The sequence below is a fragment of the Neomonachus schauinslandi genome, chromosome 4 (assembly GCF_002201575.2).
Source record: "Neomonachus schauinslandi chromosome 4, ASM220157v2, whole genome shotgun sequence".
In the NCBI taxonomy this organism is placed as follows: Eukaryota; Metazoa; Chordata; class Mammalia; order Carnivora; family Phocidae; genus Neomonachus; species Neomonachus schauinslandi.
The window spans coordinates 96,912,734-96,927,959 of NC_058406.1; the positions used below are offsets into that span (position 1 = coordinate 96,912,734).

The following is a 15,226-nucleotide window of genomic DNA, read 5'->3' on the forward strand; positions in this document are numbered from 1 at the left end:
ACCAACGTCACACATTTGTGTTTCCCGAACTTGCCACCCCATCCTGTGCTGGCACATAAGATGCTCAACAACAAGCCGTGGAATTGAGCTGAACTAGAAATTATCCTGTGGGTGTGAGAAAATAGTGAGCATTATAATAGAGTGGCACAATTGGACATTTGTGCAGAGAAACTGGAAAGAAGGCCAATAAATCCAAACAGATGCAAAAAAAAAGTACTCAGCAGAGGAGGTTTGGGAAGCTCTGGTCCCAGCCCTCGGCTGGGCCCAACTCCCAGTTCCACAGATAGGGAGTAGGCCTCGGGCCAGAGCCCTGGGCTTCTCCCAGCAGGGCCCAGCTGGGCCTTCTCCTCAGTTCAACCCTTGCCTCCAATGGGCCAGTGATCTACAAGATCAGCCCGCACCCTGGCAGGCACAAAGGAGGCTCACAATGAAGGCTGTCAGTGCCTAGCAAGCAACCGAGCACTTCGTGGGCACCCACCAATCTGGTGACTATGAGAACACGTGAGGTCTGCACTGTAAAAGCAAGGGCTGCCTTCCCTCTGGACTAAAGAGACGGCCCCTTTGTTTGCTCCAACAGGTCTCTCGTCCCTCATTCCTCTTGGGCCACCCCACTCAGATCTTTGTCTCCATCTCAGCTTTCCAGCACCCTCTCCCGGAGTCTCTGGGCAACAGACGGCACTCCAGGCCCCAAATACACATGCCTCCCCCTGAGGCTGGGAAATGTGCCAAGAACTACACAGAAAATATATAGACCACAGGGCTCCGAAGTCCCACTGACGCACCATCTCTACCTCACATCACAGGTCCGCGAGTTTTGGCTCTTCGGAATTTTACAGCTCCTCCTCAAGTACTGTAGTGGGCATTTCCTTGGCTGAAGAGAACTGTGTTAATGCAACATACTCTAAAAGCTCACAGATTATAATACGTATTCAGTATTCGATATGGATTGACAGAACAACTCTTACATTGACCCCTATGGCACTGTTGATATTCAACCGTCGCTGACCTACAAATGTGGCAATATCATACAACTCAATCCAGCATCTCCTCTGTGCCAGGCAACAGGCTAAGGAGGGGCTTGGGCCACCATGGCCAACAACACTGACATAATTCCTGTCCTCATGGAGCTTACAATCTAATGCATTAGATCATGCATTAAAAAGTAATATACCGGGGCGCCTGGGTGGCTCAGTCGTTAAGTGTCTGTCTTCGGCTCAGGTCATGATCCCGGGGTCCTGGGATCGAGCCCCGCATCGGGCTCCCCGCTCGGTGGGAAGCCTGCTTCTCCCTCTCTCACTCCCCCTGCTTGTGTTCCCTCTCTAGCTGTCTCTCTCTCTCTGTCAAATAAATAAAATAAAATCTTAAAAAAAAAAAAAGTAATATACCGTCTAGATTTTTGCCCTTGTAATTAATTATATGTGTATTTATTTGTGTACTGCTTGACTTCTTTGCTAGCCTATAAGCTACACAAGGATGATGACTGTTGTCTTTTTTTTTTTTTAAAGATTTTATTTATTTATTTGAGAGAGAGAGAATGAGAGACAGAGAGCATGAGAAAGAGGAAGGTCAGAGGGAGAAGCAGACTCCCCACCGAGCAGGGAGCCCGATGCGGGACCCGATCCAGGGACTCCAGGATCATGACCCGAGCCGAAGGCAGTCGCCCAACCAACTGAGCCACCCAGGCGCCCCGATTGTTGTCTTTTCTAACACGCTGCCAAGCACATGGCAGAACATATTAGATATTTGCTAAACTTATTAATTCATGTTAAAATAGGTAAGTGCAGGTGCTGTGGCAGCATTGGGCGGGGGGTAAGATCAGGGACTTGACTAGCTTGGGAGTTCTGATATTGCTAATAGGGTTGAATTAGGTCTTTGCGAAACAGGTCTTTATACCACATAGAATCTACTGGCAGCGTACATACACAGGGTTTCATAGGGACTACTTAAAATACTTAAGAGAACAAACTGTTTTCACGCACAATCCAGTTTTTCAGAAACTCCATTTACATAAACAATTGGTGCACTAATTGCAAATCATTCTTATTTCTCTCCTAAAGCAGGATCCCCTAAGGATCTTTATTAGGCTCTCTATTAGCCTCATTTGAGTTACAGTATTTACTTAAAAGTAGTAACAGTGAAGTTCTTGAAAAATATTTGGTAATTCAAACATTTCACTAATTCAAACCAATCCTCCTCATTAGTCTACGTTTTTAGGGATTCTACCATCACATGAAGAGACAGTACCAAAGTCTGCACCTGCAGGAATATTCGCCAAATTCCTTTGCAGGAGGACACTTCTGATGGCAAGAACCTGAGCTAATTTCCGAAAGGGGTTGAAAACAGCAAATCAAGAAAGGACAATTTGAAGAGTGACTGTAATCCAATTTAGTCTAATAAATGACGCACACATGAAGTCACATTCCAATTCTAAGCAAAGCACATGGAAATTTTAGAAGCTCCACCTCTGATCTTTTGATTGATCTGCTATAACAGAATGACGAATGTCAGTGAACAGCACTGACCAACGGACCTCTTATCTATTTTGCAGCGTCTCTGTGAGAGCCAGGCCCGGACGCACTGCACGGACATCAATGAGCTTGGACGGCATCTTCATGCGTGTTTGGCCTCTTGTCCTCTGCACCGGCTCTGAGATTTACCAACACACTGGTCAGATTCATGGAGCATCTCAAACTCTCTTGACATGGCAAATGATCAGCAGGCCCTGTCCCCACGCCAAAAGCAAACAAAAATCTGTCGCCAGCAAGGAGGACGCCTGGTCTCTCCGAAAGATGCCAAAGTCCCCCATCTTGTCTCCTTTGCAGAACCTCGCAAATCTCTCGGATGCAGGCAGGATGATCAGGAGTTGGAGAAGATTATGCTCTGAATGTCTTAAGAGATTAGTTACTTAAAATCCTCCACATGACTTCAGTCATCCCCGTTACAGATGACAGAGTAAAAGCCTACTTGATTAAAGCTGAATGCCTATACATTCACAAAAGGGAAAATATGCAGAAGAAAACAAGAGTCAGATTACTGATGGGCACAGCACCAGCTCCAGGACATTGGGGGCTGCTGAATAAATTATGACAAGGAGGTACATGCAGTAATCACAGATTCACCATAAATACCGCAGCCCTCAAGGCTCTCATATTTACTTACTTTCCCCCAAAGCATAGATTGAATCTGGCCTTGTCCTCAAATGAGGCCTGGCTCTCCCCAAATTCCAAATATGGGAAATTACAGCTCTTCTGTGGCGGTGGGGCGTGAAAGTGGAAAGGCAAGTGTTTGTATTACATCATGTTTTCATTTTAAAACAAAGACCTCATACACCAGAGTCCCTTTCTCTTCTGTGAGGGGCATTCTCCAGTCCCTCCACTCTCCCCCAACCCAACCCAGGCCTATGGCAGCCCTTCCCTCACCTCCGGAATACTTCCCCTTTAAGAGAAGAGGATTACACATGAGATCCCTAAGGATTCTCTTCAAATACATTCAAGCCTAGAGGCACATGAGTTCTCAATCTACTTCCTCCCTTCCGGAAGTCCACCGGCGGCGGGGAGCTGCTCAGAAGAGCTGGATTCATACGTGTGAGAAAGGAGTTACAGACGCTGTTCCTCCAGCCAGAAAGGGGCCGGGACAGCCAGCTGGGGGCCACAGCCCCTTCTGACAGAGGGACGGAGAAAGGGCTGGGCAGGGCACTCAGATGCGATCTTGCTTGTTGGTAATGAAAGACTAGAAGACAGATGACAAAACTGTCCAGCATGCTTTCTTGGGTACTAAAATATCAGAAGACCTTAAGAAACTGTTCAGCAAATCATCTCTAACCAGGTCCTAACGGGTGGTCTAGATTCAGGATGAGCCTAGAATGACTCCCCCTACCAGTCTCTGATAAACTAACAGACGTGTCCATCTGGGAAGCAGAATCCCCAACAGACCAGCCAACTCCCAACCAACACAAAACCACCACAGAACAAAGCCGATGAGGAACACCAGAAAGGCCTCTGAGACGTGCTGCTTGCAGGGAGAAGGATGGCTCCATCCAGATGCTCTGGGGAGGAGCAACTACCAGCTGAAGTGACTCCCACGGGGCGCAGCTTCCAACCTGCCTAGAATCTGAGACCTGGGGGACTGGTGGAGAAAAGGGGAAGCACCGATCGGATGAGTGCTTAGGGGTAGCAGCCCTGGGTCAGGGGACAGCACTTGGCAAGGTGTGGGCCTGGAAGAGCCTGGACCCCACTGAGCGGATGCAACAGCTTCTGGAACCCAGGCCCAACACTGGAGGGGGCCCTGAGCTGTCCCCACAGGCTCCCCTCCCAAGGCTCCCTGAGGGGAGCCACTCTGTAGGGAAGTAGGGATGTAGAATATAAGGTAGGAGACATGTCAACCTTAGGACCACCACGGCCCCCACATAAAGGGTCCTGAGGAGAAAGCCTGGTGTGGATGCCGCCTCTGATCTGATGGGAAGTATGTGACTGCTCTATTTCTCTTTTGTTCTGGCTTCCGAGAAATTCAGAGCCAAGGACAAAATTCCCAATTGCCAGAGACAGACAATATCCGCAGCAGTTAATAAGGACATTTCACATATCCAGGACTTGGGAAATTTGGGTATTTTCAAAAGAAAGAATTTGCACTCGCCGGGCCACCCACCCCAATCTCCCCCGATCAGTGGTATTCATCATGTCTTACTCCTTCAAAGGCCCTTCGTCAGGGCTGAGGGGGTATGTGTAATTCACAGCTGCTAAAGAAGAGTTGAGAACAAACCAGGAGGAAAAGATGTTAAGTAACAATAAGAGAAAAGATATACCTCAGGGACAGAAAAGAGTTCCCCCATGTCAGAGTGTTTTTAATTAATCTTTCTATTTATTAAGATTAAAAATACAGATCCGGTGACTTCTTAAAATGTTTCTCACGATTTTACCTTTCAGTTCTTGGTTATGTGAAGTAACCAAATGAGGAGCGGCTTGGAGCCGGCACTCGAATATTTGCTGAATGAACAGACGATAAGTCTTCTTAGGAAAGTATTGTAAGTAGTTTCTAGCAGAACAGTGGTCTTGGGATGGGGAGGAGCAGGTCAAACACTGATGTTGAAGAAGGGTCGACTATGTTAAGTGAATCCAACCGCCATCCCTTCAAAATGGTAACATTTTTAAAAATCAGGTCTAAAGGTGACCGATCCAAGAAACCTGCATTTGCTCCCAGGGATTTAAAGAAAGTCACACCAGTGGGCGCCTGGGTGGCTCAGTCGGTTGAGCGACTGCCTTCGGCTCAGGTCATGATCCCAGGGTCCTGGGATCGAGTCCCACATCAGGCTCCCTGCTCTGCGGGGAGCCTGCTTCTCCCTCATCCCCCTCCCCCTGCTTGTGTTCCCTCTCTCGCTGTGTCTCTCTCTGTCAAATAAATAAATAAAATCTTTAAAAAAAAAGTAAAAAAAAAATTAAAAAAAAAGAAAGTCATACCAGTGAACCTGAGAGGTAACCCAACACACTTTGAAATGATCATCTTTTTTACAGAAATAGCTGCTTCTGCAGGGCTAGAGGAAAAAAAGGGCTCTTTTGGGTTAAGGTCTTAAACGTCTGGTAGCCGGCAACCTCAGCGGTTACTCTAGTCCAGTTCATTCTAAATGGAAGAATCATTTGGGAATTGAAAATGCAGGCAAACTTCTCTCTTTTTTCCCCCAGTCTATGAACAAATACGAAACTTGACTGAATTAGACCCCAAATCCAATATTTATGGTTATCCTCTTAACAAGTTTTAAATAGGCTTCATTTGAATTCAACATAATTTCAAAATTATAACTAAAACAGTCAACAAAATATGTGTGTACCTAATTTGTTAAGTTTATGTGTTTGGGGAGAAAATACTCAGAATAAACAAGTCAGTTATTTTCATTAAGTACATTAAAATTTAAGGCTAGTGTTTTTATTATGACTCTTGCTCTTGATATGGCAAGACAAAATTATTCCATGATATAGCTATTGAATGAGGCTCACTACTCCCCAATGATTTCACAAATTAGTTTCGACTAGCTATAAAATAACCAAATCAGTTCGGATATGACCATAAAATTAAGCCTGAAAAAACAGTGAGGTAAATTACCCCCTTTAAAATCAAGTTGTTGAACAATATGTTCTGTATGATTCCATTTATGTCAGAAAAAAAAAATCTATATTGGTGTGAATATATGCATAAAAATTAGAGAAAAAGATCTGGAAGAATATATATCAAACTGTAAAGAATATGTATCAGACTAATAAGGGGCATGGGGCAGAGAGGGAAGCTTTCACATTTTACTCTCCATCTGCACCGTCTGGATTTTTTACAACACAACTATATTCCCGTTACCTCTGTCAATGACTTAAAATCCAAAAAAACAAAGCAAACAAATATAAGCTACCATCTGAAATTGAAACCAATCTCCCATGATCTTACTTTTATACAACACTTTACTGCGAAGCACTTTGTTGCTTTAAACTATGAGTTAATTCCAATCAAGTCTTCAGTGAAATTTAAGATTGATGGGATTGATAACATCTAAGAGGTTGTGAAACTTCTCTGGAAGTCTCGAAAAAAAAAAAAAAACAAAGGAGGAGGAGGTTGTCCCTACACAGGGCAGGTGTGGTCTGACCTGCCGCACTGGCTGGTTACTCAGGTCCAGGCTCCTATCGCTCTTCCTACTGAAAGTCTTTCCTAGCAAAGTCAATCAAGGTCACCGACGCAATCAACGAATGGGCACACACCAGCTAGGTTATCCAAGTGCCCTGAGGCTCTTAAAAGTAACATGTGGGGTAGGAAAGCTGGCCGCCTCGGACATTTCAAAACACGGAACAACGACACCACTTCCCCTACACTGCAGATCCAGGGCTAAGGTACCTAACCCGTAAAGCCGTGCATGTCCTTTGGGTCATGGGCAATGCAGACTGCCAGATTAATTTTGCTTTAGAGCCGAACTAGATCACTAGAGCAAGAGCGAGCAATCATACTGGTTACCACGTAGTAAAAACAGATTAATTACTACTTAATGCTGAGAGACAGAAGATTTCAAATGGATGGGGCTCCTGAGGGAAGGTAAGTTAATAAAAGCGGTCCATGAGAAGGAGGTCAACAGCCTGCCTCATGACATATCTCTTGTCACCAGCACGCCACAGGCCGGGACCCAGTGCCCTGAGGGCAAAGAGGGTATTCTCAGAAGTCACCCAGAGAAAGGAGGCATGGACTGCACTCGAGAATGGGAAAACAAAAACACTATTAAATACACAAAAATAAGGCCAGTTGGAGGCAATCCTGAACATGCTCCCATACATCAAAGAATCAGGTTTGGGGAAAGAACACACAACTGGTATCAGATTCTCCAGCCCCCCCCCCCCCCCACCACCGTTTTAATAAAGGGAAGGCCTAGGGACCTGAAAGTCAAGGGGAAGAGGCCACCCATTTCTTTGAGTTCACAATTTTGTTTGAATGTCTTTGCCCTGACGATGTTTTGATGCACGAAAGCTCTTTCCTTGCTACAGAAACAGGTCCCCTTCACTTCCACCCTAGACCCCCCACCTCCAGGAATGCCTCCTACCCTCCCTGGCCACTTCTCCAGGGGTCCTCCAGGACACCTGCTTACAGCTCTCTGGCATCTTCCTTCTGTCTCGGGCCCAAATACCCAGACCTCATGCCAACTGACTGCTCCTTCAGGCCCCGGCCACTGACCCTCAGGCTTTTCCACTCCTTGAGGAGCCTTCTCAAAGCAGCCCCAAGGTGCCCAGGGTGGCCTCCAGCCCCACAGTTCCGCCAGGACCTCACTCTCCTATTACTTAAGAAATGCCTACCATTGCAGCTCTACCAGAAAGCCTTTCCAGACTGACCACTCACAAGCTACTCCAGCCTCATCCTTCGGCACAGAGTTCCCTCCCTACTCCTGCTGAGCTGAAAACAAGAACAAACTTGCCCAGTCCCTCCTTCCCCCAAAGACGCCTGTCCTCCGGAGAGCACATAATACCACTGTCCTCCTGTCCATGTGCAAAGTGATTTACCGTTTGCTTTACTGCTGGCCTTAGAGGATCATCGCCTAGAAGACAGGGACATTCAGCAAAGCCTGGGTCACTTGGATGACGGGGAATAGGGTACTCAGGTGAATTTAATTAAAGGGGTAATAGAGGATTAGACAGAAACTTTGCTTCAACTCTCGTTATTACAAAGCCTGTTATAAAGGTTTTTAAAATATATCTGACCACTTTCCAGACTGAGTAGAGTTAATATAATTTAATCTTTGATTTAGGATCTTGCAGTGCCCTGAGGCTCATCATTCTCTTCTGCTACTATAATTATAGATGCGGAAGATGTAGAGACTGGACGGATGGTGGCCTGGAAGCTAATTTCTAGAATAAATCCTTGCTACCACATCTCGTGATTTTCGCCTTTCGGAAAGTGGAGTTCAAAAATAAAAACAAAATCCCACTTAATTGAAGGTTCCAGTTAAGGGAGGTTCATTGCCATGGTCTTTGTTAAGTGCCCACCACTGTGGCCCACAATTAGTCACTTAATAAAGCGTTCTTGATGAGGGAATTTGGCAACATGTGATTTTCTACAAATGCAAGCTTGATTTTGACGCAACCACTCATTTCTTTGAAAATCAGGGGGCATTGATGCACAGGTGTCCTGAATTTCCCTAAATTAAAAACCAACCCTTTACAAGGAGTTAGCTGTGCTCACTTTCAAGCAGCAAAGAAACAGGTGTCCAATCATGGCAAATGAAGAGCTCCCGAAGGAACCTAAAAATATTAATCAAGGAGCCATAATGGAGGATGCACGAGGCTAGGGACCATGGGAGGCCAGCAACGGAGCCACTTCATTCAGTTTCCAGGCCAGGGCTCAGCGGAAGTGGTCTGCCTGGGCTCTTGGGGACCCGGTCTAGGCCCAAATCCCAAACTCATTACAGTCTAAGCTGGTTCTTTGCGTCCTCATCATCCCAGGTGAACTGGGCCCTAAAACCACTGACAGTCATTTCTCCAGACCCTACAGGGCCACTCTCCTACCATTATGACTGCTGTCTCCTCTGCACTATCAGGATTCTACTGGGAATAGAATGCCTCCCCACACGGAAACCCTGCCCATTTCTGAAAGCTAATGAAGTCCTCTCACACAGTGTCTTCCCAGCAACCACCGCCTACTCTGAACTTTACTTTGCACTTCACAGGGGTCCCTGAACAGAATTCAGGAGCTATGTGAACTTGAATGGGGAAAAAAAAAAAAAATTACACCTTTATTTTCAACTAACCTCTCTGTGAATGCGGACTGTTTCATTATGAATGCAGGCAGCCATCATGATGATGTCTCCAGGACCTGTGACTCTGTCACAACAGAAATCACACACGCTTTCATATCACATCACAGTTGACACAGATATCTCAACATACCGTTTTCGTGCCTCACTATGCCGTAATTACAATAATGGTTAGACCTGCTGCTAGAGCTTGTTATTTAATGCGTTACTAAAAAGGCATATTGCTATAATCATAAATTTGTTTAATATTTTGATGACTATATTTCAATATAATTGATTTCCTTTGTTAGTCGATGGATTTTTATTTGCGCATTTCAAAATGTTCTCCAAAGAAAGGGTCCACAAGCTTCACCAGACTGCCCAAAGGATCCAGGGCCCAAAATAGGTTTAAGAACCCCTGTTTGGTGACATAAAGGGACAAGCTCTAGAGTCCAATTTGGATTCAAATCCAGGCTCTGCCAATCTCTAGTGCTTGTCCTTTGAGCAAAATGATTCAAACTCCCTGAGCCTTGAGTTTCCTTGTCTTGGTCGAGGGAGCCAATATAGAAACCACTTAGTCGTCAAAAAATTAACCGAACACCTACTTACTTTGTGCCAGGCGTGAGGCTGAGCTCTGGGGCTAAGCAGTGAACACGACACAGAGGGTCCTTCATACGGAAGGGCTTTGCTCTGCAAAGGGTCTAGCAGTCACTGGCACATAAGCATTCTGAAAATACTACGGCCACTATTGCTAAGACCCCAGCACTGCCTGTGTAATTGTATGCGGATTTATGTTGCTCCCCATTGTGACAATGGCTGGCTCATCCGGCCCGTGCCCTCCCTTATCGGGGAGGGGCTGGGCCGCACACTCGCAGAGTGGCTGCTGGCGAGATGGAAGAACACAGGATTTGAACCAAATGACCTTGGCTTCAAAACCCTATGCTGCTACTTACTAGCTCTGTCACTCAGCCAGCAACCCGTTGCTGTCCCTCCAAAATCTGTTCTCTCCTCCGAACCCTCAGTTTTTAGTGGGACACTCAGAATTAAGGATGCTATTTCTCAGCCTGCCTTGCGTCCAAGTATGGTCATGCACTCAAGCTGTAGCCAACGGGAATATAAGCAGAAGAGATGTGTGCAACCTTCAGGAAATGTCCTTAAATTGCGAGGTCTTGCCCTTCGCCAATCCTTTACCTCCTTTGTGATGGCTGGGGCTAGCATAGCCATCTTGGACCATGCCATGACCTTGGGAATGGAGGCAGGCACGTGGGGCAAGACAGAAGCAGCCTGGATCCCTACCACTGTGGAGCACCATATCCAGCAGGTACAGTAGTCTACCTGAGGCAAGTTCCTTAAACTCCCGGGCCCTCGATATCTCCATCTACAGAAAGGTGATGACGGGAGTCCTCTATCCAGTGAGTATATCTGGAGGACTTAATGAGACAGGGCTCGCTTCACAGCAAAAGCCAGAGCTAAAAGAGGTGGTATCATTACTGTTCTTCTCTTACTACAATGCAAAATGCAGGGGACTGGGGTGTCCTAACACAGCCCTGGGTGCCCAGTGGTGGCTCAATAATTCACACAGGCGGAGGGCATCCTAGACAGTCTAGTCCTCCTGACAAGAATTCCCTTCTCCGGCACCCCGGTCAAATGGTCCCCAGGAAAGGGAAAGTGTACCACCTCTGCGACAACTGGTGGGGACGGTGTTTGTTCACCCATAAATCACGATCTTCAGAACTCTTCCCCCGACTGCCCCAAGCAGCTTCACTTCTGTCTTCTGCCTTTGAGCATGAGTCCGGCCTCTGAGCTCACTCTCATCAGAAGTTCCCTTCAGTCTCTTTCGGAAGAACCCTCTGGCCTCCTCCCTGAGAGGTAACTGATCACTGCCTCAGTCCCATCCTATTCAAGCAAGAGGCTTCTCAAACTCTACACGTGAAATTCTCTGCCGCTGGGGGGCACACAAATGCTCACGAGCCCGCTACAGGTTCTAAGCAGCGCTGATCCAGAGATGTCCCAGTCTCCTACATCTTCCCTGGCTAACACTTTTAAAGCTATTTCGTCTTGTTTGCAACATCAGCACTGGCCTAGGAGGCACACGGCTATATGCAAAACTGAAATGTGCTCTACGGGCCTGAAGTTTATATTCCTCTTTCCCCGACTGTCCCCTTCCTGTTCTTGCAGACACAAATCCTATGCTGTCTCTCCCACATTGCTGTCATCTTTCCATGTCACTGTCACCCATGCAGGCTGCTGCCAGGCACAGTCCCGGCCACCTCTCCCTCTCTCCTCATTCCCTCCTTTTTCACACACACGCCACATTCATGCCACGGTCACACCAGCCTGGCTCTCGCTCTCTCAATCTTCTGCCCCTCTGGCTCCACCCATTCTCAGCAGTGGAGACTTCACTAACCCTCGTGGCTCAACCGGGCCCGGGCTTCAGATGGCTCTGGAATTGGAACAAGGGTGGCCGTGGCCGCCCAGGGCTCCCAAGTCGGGTGGGGCACCCAGCGCTGCAAGAGGAAGAGACAAGACACAGTGGTCACTGTGGCTTCGGGTAGGACAAAGACAAGGGCAGGAGTCAGCACCCAACAGGCAGAAAAGGAGGAACCTGATCCAAATCCCAGACGCTGCTGGCAAAGGAAGGGAGCAGAAAGCACAGGTCCAGCGATGTGGAGGGTGTTGCTGGCATGTGGGAGATCTACCCTGGATACACCCTCGTGTACTGTAGCGTTTTCTGACTCAAATTTGCCATTTCTGGAGGCTGGCAGCACCTGCATCAGCACCACTTTGCAGAGTACTTTGCCTCATCCTACTTTATACAAACAAAATTTGATTCTAGGTGTGTGACCCACATGAGCATAAAACCTTGGGATTCTTTGCTCTTTGAAATTCACATTACACAGTAATTTACAGTACACAGCAAGAATGCTGACGCATGAATCAGCCCACACCAGACTGCAAGCAGGAAATAAGACCCCCAACCTGGGTTTTGTTCCCTCCCCAGACAACCCCAGCTCTCCAAGGTTACCAGCAGAGTCGCAAGAGCCCCTCCCTGCCCTGCTGACAGTCATCAGGTGATGGGAGCAGATGAGACTTTGGGGGGGGGGGCGGCAAAAAAACAGGCACACCGCACTTCTAAACCTTCCCACCCTCACCCACGTCTGGCGGGCTGCCAGTACTCCCCTGCACCGCCACCTTGATGCTCCTTTCCTCCCCGGCACCTGTTTATAAGGGGGGCTGGGAGTGGAGGGAGGAGAACAGAGTCAGGGCCCAAGCTCCATTCCAGAGTGGCCCAGAGGGTGAACAGCAGGGGGACCTGCAGGAGGCCTCCCATTTCTAGAGCAGCCAGAAGAAACAAAAGGCACAAATGTCCCCATTTCCTTGTTTTGCCATCGGTGGCTCCTCCTGCCCTGGGCCCCACCCTTCCACCCAGCCCCCTAGCCGGCCTTAGCCATCCCACCCTCCTCTGACTCCCCAGGGCCTTCCTTGTTTGTCCTCTTGAATCCACATGAATCACTAATTACTGATTTAAACCTAGACACTAAGTGAATGACAAATACAGTATGAACAAATATCAACGGGATATTCAGGACTGGCACACAGAGAGCTATCTGCCTTCTTAACTCTGCCTGAACAGACGGGAGACACGGGGACACTGTATCCTCACCCACACGCGGGCACAACACTGACTAACCTGCCCCAGGACCCGGCGTCTGCGTGTGTGCTGGGGCGGGGAGGGCTGGCACTAATGAACTCACACACTGGTTCTTTCATTTGGAATTACCTGCGAGAGCAGAAAGACTGATGCCTGGGTCACCCTCCCAGAGAATCCGGTTTAATTGGTCTGGCTGGGGTTGCTGCCTGGAGATCGGGACTTTTTAGAAGCTTCCCCCAGTGATTCCAACATGCACCCAAGTTTGAGAACCACCGACTGGACACATTTACTATGTGTTCCAGACATTTTTCAAAGCAGTCAAGATATTTAGGACACCTTATATAGCCTTTCACTGTCAAGACGGCTCTTGGAGGCATCATCCCTTTTTTGAAGTTCATATGGCGATCATGAGGCTGAGATTCGAATCAGGCTCTCAAACTCCAAAACCCGTTCTTTCCACCCAACTGTGAACTCCTACAAGGGTACAGACAATGCATGAGAGCAACCTCTCTAAAGAGAAGCAGGTCATGAATAAACTCCGTAAATGCAAAATATCTAGACTTGGAAATGCAGACACCATAGGCAACTGTGATGACCTCTTCACGCAGGAAGAAACCACGACGGAACCATACAGAGAGGTCAGAGGGCGTGCTCCTGTGCAAGGTCTGAGGAGATGGACAGAGAGGATGCATCAGATCCTGGCTAGGAAGTTTACCCTAGACCCAAGATGTGTCCTCAGATACTACACATAAGACGGTGCTCAATGGCATAGAAAGTATGGGCAAAAGGGAGGGGGGGCTCTGCAATGGGGAGAGAATTCCTAGGACAGGTGTCAAGGGTTTACCTCTTGGGACAATAACTCTTCATCCTGCTCTAAGCATTCTGGCCTTCTGTAGGGGCACCAAAACCAATCCGAACACATCCCCTCGCAAGCAGCTTCCCCTCCTCCAGTCCCTCCTCCTCCAGAACTATGCTGAGTTTCCTTGGTGAGGGGTCATAAGACGGGTATCCTCAAACATTTTTAGTCTCCAGACCACTTAGGGTAGGTCCCTTCACCACCCTATTCCACTCATGCCTACTTCCTCCCCTGCCCCAAAACAAAACAAAACAAAAAATGACCATCATTACCACTAAACCAACTTTCCCCACAGTAAGAATAACGTTGCCACTTTGAGTTAGGAATTAAGGTGGACCAACACAGAGGTGAAGACACTGAAGTTTATAAGCCACATGGAGCCCCTAAACCACTGACATGCAGATGGGAGGATCTCACCACGAGGCAAGGCCGGGGGCAGACACTTCAAGGACAGCAGATGCTCCTTCTTAAAGACACCAAACAATAGCTCACCGTTCCTCCTGGGTCAGAAATGGGCCTCTTGTACCCTATTCCAACCTGTGATACACATTGGCGGTGTCCTGGTGTCCCCCAAAGCCAAGTGTTGATGGGAAAGAACCACAGGGAATTACAGGAACCAACAGCAGGTTAAACTTGCCCATCGATCGCACTGTTAAGCAGATCCACTTACCCAGCACAGCCAGACAACTCAGCACTGGGAAAAAGCACTTCATGTCGGCAGCAGAGTAGAGACACAACACAGGACGCTTCCTCTTCTCTTGCACTTAATCTCTCATTTCTGGCAATCCACTTATAGCTCCAGAGGACAGTTTTGGAAACAGAACTTAACTCAAAAAATGAGAACAGGTTAAAGAGAAGAGATCAGGAGATGGGGGGGGGGGGCGCAGCGAGGGCTGCAGGTGGCTTGTGTTGAACTCCCCTATGCTAAAAGAAGGGTCCAGAACAATTCTGAAGGCCCTCTAGGCTTCTGCCACATCGCGTGCCTTGCGGTTTCCACTGGAATTGTAGATTGCAGTGAATTAATCCTCGAGGAGAAGGGAAAAAAAGAGTCTGAGAAAATCCTTTCATCCACTGATTATACAGAAATGTCCTTGGCTTCCCAGTGAAGGTGTCTGTAAGCTCCCTCATTCGGACTCCCCAAAGGGAACAGGGCAGGTTTTGTCAAAACCTGTGACAGCTAAATCGCCCCGGAATGTAACCGACTGTTTGGGTTTCTTCATCAAAAAGTCCGTCTCCATCCATGTCGGTAGGTCACGGAGCTGCCACCTGCCCCACACCTACCCAGAACACACGAAGCAAGTTGGCGTTCAGCGGCCCCGAAGCGAAGCCGGTCCCACAATGCCAGCAGATTTCTAAAACAAACACAACAGAGATGTATCAAAGGCGAACACCAGCGCCGCAAAACCGAGAGGGGCTGAGCGCTGGGCTGCGCTGGCCGCCTGGGTCCCGTTCCCGGACCAGGACAGTCAACCCG

The 15,226-nt window shown here is 47.8% G+C and overlaps 1 protein-coding gene across 2 annotated transcripts in view; it reads right to left on the bottom strand.

Annotated features, from left to right (window-relative positions):
* IGSF3 (immunoglobulin superfamily member 3) overlaps positions 1 to 14,762 on the bottom strand; it is an 88,409-nt gene extending 73,647 nt beyond the window's left edge. For both annotated transcript variants that reach the window (XM_021690000.1, XM_044914109.1), the window contains exon 1: positions 14,423 to 14,762. In XM_021690000.1, coding sequence (XP_021545675.1) covers positions 14,423 to 14,465 — 43 coding nt within the window. In that variant the 5' untranslated portion in view covers positions 14,466 to 14,762. The remainder of the gene's footprint in view (positions 1 to 14,422) is intronic.
* Positions 14,763 to 15,226: the final 464 nt, after the last annotated feature.